Raw genomic sequence first — 9001 nt, 5'->3', positions numbered from 1 at the left:
TATAATCTATTATATACAACTCTAGCTTCTTAAATTTTCCTTGAAGAGGAAGGGTATTCTGGTACTTCATGCCATTGTGATGAAATAATTGTATAAAAGAAATGGATAAAATTGCTACAGGTAGCTGCAGTATCTTGCTTATGAATTATCAAAAGCTGCATGGTATTTGCAAGCATCTTATAAAACTAACTCCAATAAAATGAAAGTATGCACATACAGTAATATGATAATACATACATATCAAAATCTTGTGTTTGATATTAAAAAAATATATACTAAAAAAAAAAAATGAAATGTGAATCTTGCCCCCCCCCCCCAAAAAAAAAAGTTGTTAACCTGCATCATTATTGTGGATAGGCTATGGATTAGATAATCCAAAAAAATTTTGCTCTAAAGATCAAATAATGAACTTTTTTGCAAATTCACCTATCACCTAAAGACATTCACAGACAGCTAGGTCCATAGTGCAATTTGAACATGCAGCCTGTTGGTTGGAGATGGATATGCTAACCACTTGGCCAACCAATCAAACTGGCAAATAAGATGAGAAAATGTTTCTTGCATGACTTTTGCTCTCTACTAACCAACCCAAATAACAGCTATCTTGATAAAAATTCATATTACTACAATCAAAGAAATTTAATATATCAGCAAGAAAAGTCATGTTGGAAATTTTCAATTATGATGGAGATTACATAGTTAGATTGAATCTGTGACAGTAGTAAAGTAAATGAACAGTGGCACATCAACTCTTCGGCATTTAGACAAAACTGAATATTCTGATTCCTTGATAATATGGTATCACGATACATGTTCACTAAATTTATTACATTTAGCACCTTGCAATTTCTGACATTAAAAAAATCAAATCAACACCAAAAGGTTTTAGAATTTTCTCATGCAATAAAATACACAACGCAATTATCAGAACGATTACTTGAAAGTCTCAAAAGTAGAATATACTTGTTCATATAGGTAGCACTTTGAAGAAAGAAAGCAGTTTAAGTTGCAATATGATTACCAACAATAAACTTTTTAAAGCACTCTCTCTCTCTCTCTTTTCCACACACAATCAGATGTAAACACAATTAAAAGCAGATGCTACATTTAGAGTTAACAATAAATTTTAACAAAATACATTATATCATACACATACTTATTCAACTAATACATTCTTGATAAATAAAAATGTTTTCTTCTTTATTATGCTATTATCAAAGATCTTGGGCACAAAACTTGTGGGAATAAATTATTTAACATCAACAATTATATACACATATAAAATGGGGAATAATGACAATCGTTTTAAGTGGGGTTATAATACTGAAGCTTCCTGCTAAAATGTGTAGGCATATACACATATGAATATTCAAATCAATTTAATAAATCAGTGACTTCGTCATTCACCTTCATTCTTTATCTAATACAAAATGAAAATGTTTCTATAAATTAATATTTTATAGAGAACCTAATAAGGATTGATGGTTTGAATTTAACATTCTATACAAAAATTACCAAAGGTAAATTAAACCTCTAGGTATTGCTATTTATATTTTTGTGATATCAAAATTATTAGTAAATCCATGATGATTCAGAGCAGATTTGCATTAAAACAAGTAATAATGGCAAGTTTTCATCATATATACAAAAGCAACATTGAACTAATTCTCATCCCCCATAAAAAAGGTAACTTTTATGTATATGACAAACAAACTATTTCTCAAACTATATATAAAAAAATATTATACTCTTTATTTTAACCGTTAGATTCTACTTTGGGCTCAATCTCATTTGAAAGACTGCTGTTGTCTTGCTGCTGCTGCTGCTGCTGTTCGGAGGAATCACTTTCTGTCTTGGGCATATCATCAGATGCTTGATGCGTATCAGGCAAGTTCTGTAGAGATAGATATTAACATTTAAAACTATATGGAATTTCATAATATTAATAATATGAAGATATACTGTTTACAGTTTTAAAAAAGTTCTTGCATCATCTCCATTTTTCTTATCTGCATATTTCAATAAACACTGACACAAACTCACTGATCTCAGAATGCATTCTACAATCACCGTGCTGATAATCTATCACAACTATACCTATTTACTCTGCCACATGGAGAAGCTTACTTTCATTATATAACACATGCATATCTATAAAAAACTGAAACAGTGAGGTGTGCCTGTGAAAATTAGTTAACTATGAAAGTGATTCCAAGTTTAAACCTATTACCTTATACACAGCATGAGACATCAATTCATAAATTCAACATTATATTTTATTAAATAGAAACCAGAGAAACCTGGGGGGGGGGATCCTTAGCCCAGCTATGCCACAAATGTACTATAGGTTCACTAATAACCTTTTGTAGAATAAAAATTAGGTGAATTAGACATAATTAGTAACCATGGAAAATATGCTGGCCTGGTTGGCAGAGTGGTTAGCACATTTGCTCTCCAATCAAGAGGTGGCAGATTCAAATCTTGCCATGGGCATGGATGCTTGTAATTGTCTTTAGGTGGGAGATGAAGTCCATTGCCTGGTGTGAAACCACCTCCCCACTTATTGGAGGCCCGAAGCGGCTTGAAAAAGTTTCAAGTTTGGTCTCTAGAGTAGGTCTTCTGGACTATGTAAAAATAAAAAAATTACCATAAAAATATATAAAATTGATAAAAATGGGGAGGGGGGGGGAATCCTTAGCCCAGCTATGCCACAAATGCACTATAGGTTCACTAATAACCTTTTGTGGGTGGAACTACATTTAAAAAAAAATAAAATAAAATAAAAATAAAAGCCAATTTATTAATCCAAAAATATTCTGAAACTACAGCTTCATGTAGCTTCTATAACAACAGTAATGATGGAAATAGCAAAACTTATTGGATGATGGAGTTACCCCCACTCTCTTTGACAAATTTACATTTAATATAAATTTCAGAAATTCATTTTACATTATGGTTTAAAGCCAATAAGAATACAATTTGGTTGGCTAAATCCCAGCCCATCCTTGTTCATTCAGTATCCAGGTAGATAAAAGCGTGTACCACGAGAAGATGAGTACTGGACATTAGGTCAAAAGCCCAGTCGGTTCACTGTATTCCTTGAAAGGCTACATGGAGGTCTCCTCTCAGTTATACAGCTTTGACCTTTAAGTATCCCTAATTTTATTCTGTTAAACCCGGTTAAACGAACAGCACAAAGTCAGCTGTTGGAACAAATCCTGGAATGCATCCTAACTCGACATCAGCACAGTTCAAGATTGGTACTATCAACATTAGTAGCATCAATGAAAAAGAAATGAAATTAGCTGTAGAATTGGATAAGTACCAGCTTGACATAATAAGCATGACAAAAACAAGAGATATCTTTCTAAGCAAGAAACACAAAATGTTATATTTTTATTGTTGCACCCTGCATGGAGTCAGCAGACTCATCACGGGAAGTTCATTTAACTGACAACATACTTTAATAAATTTAGTTTAATCCTTTATCCAAGTGAGAGCAAACAAAGTTTGCGCCTGAAAATATCTTCAGGACTGAATATGGTGTACTATCTTACCTGGGTAAGTAGTACAACACCAGGCAACTCGTAGCAAAGGTGGAGAGAGCTACCAACACTCCTTTCCCAGTATCCCCCATAATGCAAAACACATCTCCTTGCGGATATGTATAATGTTATGCATTGAGGGATTGGGCACTACCCTGACTAGTTTCGACCTTTATTGAGGTCTCTTCAGTGGGAGCCAGGCCCAGAGTTGGAGATACCAGGCAGAAGCAATAGCAAGGTCATCTTTACCTATAGAAGTTGCCTAAAGGTTTGCCCCCTTTTTTTTGTTAAATTACTCTGGATTTAGAGAAAGATGTTGAAAGTTTATTTTTCACTTGGTTAGGCTATAATCAGTCCTGAAGATATTTTCAGGCGCAAATTTTGTTTGCTCTCACTTGGATAAAGGATTAAATTAAATTTATTATAGTCTAACCAAGTGAAAAATAAACTTTCAACATCTTTCTCTAAATCCAGAGTAATTTAATAAAAAAGGTGGCGTGGCAAATCTTTTGGCAACTTCTATAGGTAAAGATGACCTTGCTATTGCTTCTGCCTGGTATCTCCAACTCTGGGCCTGGCTCCCACTGAAGAGACCTCAATAAAGGTCGAAACTAGTCTGGATAGTGTTCAATCCCTTAATGCATAACATTATACATATCCACAAGGAGATGTGTTTTGCATTATGGGAGATACTGGGATAGGAGTGTTGGTAGCTTGCTCCACCTTTGCTACGAGTTGCATTACTTACCCAGGTAAGATAGTACAACACCATATTCAGTCCTGAAGATATTTTCAGGCAAACTTTGTTTGCTCTCACTTGGATAAAGGATTAAACTAAATTTATTATAGTCTAACCAAGTGAAAAATAAACTTTTGACAACATACTTATCATACTGAATCCTAAAATCCTTAACATCCCTCATATTAACAACATATTCTGATAATGCAATCCATTCACTCACTATCCTCCATAAGAAAAATCTACTCCTCACACCTCCCTTCTTCACCACACTCTTCATAACTTCCAGGGATGGCCTCTGGTTCTTTAACTCTTGCCTTCTACTCTTTTTACATTCCCCCCCTGGATTAATCTGATAAAATCCACTCAATAACTTAAACGTCTCTATCATATCACCTCTTTTCCTCTTATCCACTAAGCTCTACAATCCACATTCCTTCAACCTCACTATCTCTCTCTCTCCATAGTCAGCATTTCAGAGTCCTGATATTGTCTTACTCACTCTTCTCCGAACCAGAGGCAGATTAAGAGGATGTTGGACCTGGCAGCCAAGAAGCCCCGAGCTATGTGGAAAAATTAAGAGAGATCTATAAGAACGATACAGATATTATTACACATTTAGATGATGAACTGGAACAGTTTCTACTATTTTTAAAAGAAGATAATGGCAAATTCAGTACTGATACACAAGCATATCAAGGCTGGAAGAGAAATGTCAACTTTTAAAAAATGTAGAAAAAAATTTTTAGGGGACCCACTGCCCAACTGGCTTAATTCATCCCTGCTTTGGATAAGGAGGACGTACTAGAGCTGTTGTACAAACTGAATAAGAATTATGCAATAGAACTGATGCTATATCAGCATGTATGCTAAAAGAGTGTTTAGCTAAACTGGCTATTCCTTTGATCAGGCTATATAATTTGAGTCTCAGAACAGGGAAGATTCCAAAGGAGTGGAAAAAATGTGTGGTAATCCTATTGCCCAAGGGTGGTGCAAAGAATGATGTATCCAACTACTGAACAATACGATGGTGGTCTGAAAAGTTCTTGGCCTCGACCATAGATGGCAACACTATAGGCAAGTTTTTTTTTTTTTTTTAAGTTGGTACACCTGTCATAAGCAACCATGTAAAATTGCAAGTCATTCTATCAAGTAGTTTTGTTTATTATTATTATTACCCAGGCCTCCATGGAGTCAAAAGACTCATAGTGGGAGGTTCTCCTTCCTAAGAAACACAAAGTCTATCATAGCACTCCTTATACTCAATGATCGTTCTCGCTATCACCACTCCATCAGGCAATGCATTCCATGGTTCAACCACCCTCCATGCAAAGAAACCACTCCTTACCCTCTTGCTCACGGTATCCTTTTGTATCTTCCAGGGATGGCCTCTTGTCATCACTCCTTCCCGCTGTTCAATCAAGCGAAAGAACAGTGTAACCACTAACCACCTTTCAAAGTTTAAAAGTCGCAATCATATCACCTCTCCTCCTCCTATCCACCAAACTCTGCAGTCCACATTCCCTCAGCCGATCCTCACAATTCCTTGAAATGGATAAAATTGAGTACCGTGTGGTTATAAAATTTTTTGTGAAAGAAGGTTTAATGCCAAAAGAAATTCATTCCAAGTTCATAAAAGTTTATGGGCACTGTTCTCCTTCGTTTTCAACAATTAAGAAATGGGCTGCCAAGTTTAAATGTGGCCATACCAGCCTTGAAGATGATCCATGTGAAGGATGTCCAAAAAGTGTAACACCACCAGAAATCGTTGATCAAGTGCAGGATATGGTATTGGATGACTGGCAAGTCAAAGTGCGTGAAACTGCTGAGACTACAGGCATTTCAAAAAAACGTTCAGCGTTTTAACAAGACTAAAACTGATTTTGTGTGTTGATTTTTTTTTATTATGGATGAGACTTGGATTCACCATTACACACCAGAATCCAAACAGTGGACAGAAGCTGGCTGTTCAGCACCAAAGAAGACAAAGTCGGTTCCATCAGCAGGAAAGGTCACGGCATCGGTGTTTTGGGATGCTAAAGGCATTTTGTTTATTAATTATCTTGAAAATGGTACAACAACTGGGGAATATTATTCTGATCTCTCAACCAGACTAGACAAAAAAATTTGTGAGAAAAGATCCAGTTTTCAGAAGAAAAAAATCATCTTTCATCAGGACAATGCACCTACCCACAAAGGTGTTTCAGCAATGGGAAAATTAAGGGATCTGCACTATGAATTGTTGGAACATCAACACTATTCCCCAGATTTGGCTCCCTCTGACTTCTGTCTCTTCCCAAAACTAAAACTCTTCCTCGCTGGTCAGCATTTTTCTTCGAATCAAGAGGTGATAGTCCAAGTGAGGTGTTATTAAGTTATTGCAGCTGCAGAGGGGTATTTTGTAGATTTTACTGAGAACCACTACAAGGACAGGATAATGGTGCTGAAGCATCGCTGGAATAAATTAGTCTTAAGGGAGATTATGTTGAAAAATAAAAATAATCTGAAATTATAAATTCGTTTTTTCATTGTTAGGCTGAGAACTTTTCAGACCACCCTTGTAAGTATATTAGGAGTTTTGGTGAAGATCATGGAAGAGTTGCTTAGGGTTTGCATTCAGAAATAGGTTGACAGAGAATCCCTACTTCAGAATGAACAGTATGGCTTTACTAAAGGAAGGTCATGTTTTAGCAACTTGCTCACATTCTATATAATAATGTTACTACTGAGTCAGACAAGGGGAATTGATACATCATGATACTTTTGGATTTTGCTAAGGTTTTTGACAGAATATAGAATGAATTACTGTTACATAAATTGGAGAATATAGGATTGGATTATAAACTATTGGCATGGATAAGAGATGGCTGACTTACAGATATCAAAAAGTGGTGGTGGGGGGGGGATAAATCTGCATGATTCAAGATAACCAGTGGTGTGCCTCAAGGATCAGTCCTTGATCCATTGTTATTCAATCTGTACGTTAATGACATTGGGAAGGATTTGACATGTGACATACAGCTATTTGCTGATGATGCAAAGCTAGGTAGGGTAATCAGGAGTACTGATGATATGCAGTATTTGCAGAATGATTTGAACAGGCTGGAATTGTGGGATGTGAAAATGGCTGTCATTTCAATGTTAATGAATGTCGTCATGTATGCTAGTGTGATTATGCTTGAAAAAACTGATCTTCGAGTTTTAGTAAACAGGAAGTTGAAGTTCAAGGGTCATATAGCAAAAATTGTAAATACAACTCAAAGAATAATGGCAATGCTGAAAAGAACCGTTACATGTAAAGATAAGGAAGCCATTTTGCCTCTTTACAAGGCCTTGATAAGACCTCGCTTGGACTACTGTGCATAGGTCTGGTCTCCTAGTTTCTGTAGTGATTCTGATAAAGTGGAGAGAGTGCAAAGAAGAATGTCAGAAATGATATCAGGATTGTGGAATACAAATTTGAAGACAGATTGAGAAGTTGTAGGCTGCAGACATTAGCAAACAGGAGAAAGAGGGGATGATATGATTGAGACTTACAAACTTCTGAAAGGATTATACAGAATTTTAGTAGATGGAATTTTTCATCTTATGAAGAGGAGGGGGGAAAGGCATGCCAGGGCATCCATGGACGTTGAGAATGAATGATGTCAAGAAGTGGATTAGTGCTAGATTTCTCTCTCATAGAGTAGTGCGTGATTGGAATGGATTGCCATTGGATGTTGTGTGTACAAATAGCGTGAATCAATTCAAAAATAGGTATGGCAGCTGGTGCGAATAGAATGGTCTCCCTCGATGAGTTCCTGACTCTCTGGAGGTCTCTCTCTTAACAATAATGATAATAAAAAAAATTGCAACCTGTTTTGCTGACATATGTAAGACTGAAAGTACCACTGATTCATGTCGGCCTGGTTGGCCGAGTGGTTAGCATATCTGCTCTCCAGCCAAAAGGCTGCTGGTTCAAATCCTGCTGTGGGCATGGATGTTTGTAATTGTCTGTAAAATTACTATTAGTGATGGGCAGTAGATGGTGTTGGTGTAGATGATGCGGTTTGCTGTAGTTGGTGGATTGCGAGTGGTGGAGACAGAGTTGTACAGTAGGTGCCCTCCCTCGATGAGTCTTTGGAGTACTCCTTGGAGGTGTCACATAATAATAATAATGATAAAAATGTTGATTAATGGATAACTGTTCATTATTATTCATTATAATATGATCAGCCAATCGCTGATTGCATACAAGTCCTAGATATAAAATATTTAAGTTTCTTTAAAATCTCTTTCTCTTAAATGACCATCCCTTTTCTTATATTAAAAATGTAAGCAACTTTATATCAAAAAGTAAAGATTTGGGAATTCACTCCTATTCATAGTTCACTGTTTACAAATGTCCCTCTAGCTGACACCCTGGAATTTTTATCATCTCTAGCTTTCCATGGGATACTTTGCTCCTCTTCAAGTTCATCATGAATTCTAGATATTTAAAATGGAATGAAAACTTATCGACAAACTGAACATATTGCAATGAGCTCTTCGATTTCTTTCATCCTTGACTAACTTCTATTTAGAACAAATGGAAGAAAAAAAAATGCAATATTTAATCTAAAACCTTCCCTATGGCTGTGGTATATGGGTGATGTGTTTGCTGTTTGGAATAATTTATGTGAATAATTAGAAGCCTTCTTACAAAAAATTAATGACAATTCACAGAATCAAATTCACT

The 9001-nt window shown here is 35.8% G+C and overlaps 1 protein-coding gene across 5 annotated transcripts in view; it reads right to left on the bottom strand.

Moving 5' to 3' along the window:
* Positions 1–291: 291 nt before the first annotated feature.
* LOC150100640 (DCC-interacting protein 13-alpha-like) overlaps positions 292–9001 on the bottom strand; it is a 408578-nt gene continuing 399868 nt past the window's right edge. For 4 of the 5 annotated variants that reach the window (XM_090401384.1, XM_090401387.1, XM_090401386.1 and 1 more), the window contains one exon: positions 292–1894. In XM_090401384.1, coding sequence (XP_090257510.1) covers positions 1757–1894 — 138 coding nt within the window. In that variant the 3' untranslated portion in view covers positions 292–1756. The remainder of the gene's footprint in view (positions 1895–9001) is intronic. The other variant, XR_016549161.1, reaches the window with a different exon arrangement.

Source organism: Typopeltis vanoorti, chromosome 12 (genome assembly GCF_054136105.1).
Source record: "Typopeltis vanoorti isolate ZY-2024b chromosome 12, IOZ_Tvanoo_1.0, whole genome shotgun sequence".
NCBI lineage: Eukaryota > Metazoa > Arthropoda > Arachnida > Uropygi > Thelyphonidae > Typopeltis > Typopeltis vanoorti.
The sequence above is the reverse complement of the archived record's forward strand: the minus strand, read 5'-3'. Positions and strand labels throughout refer to the sequence as shown.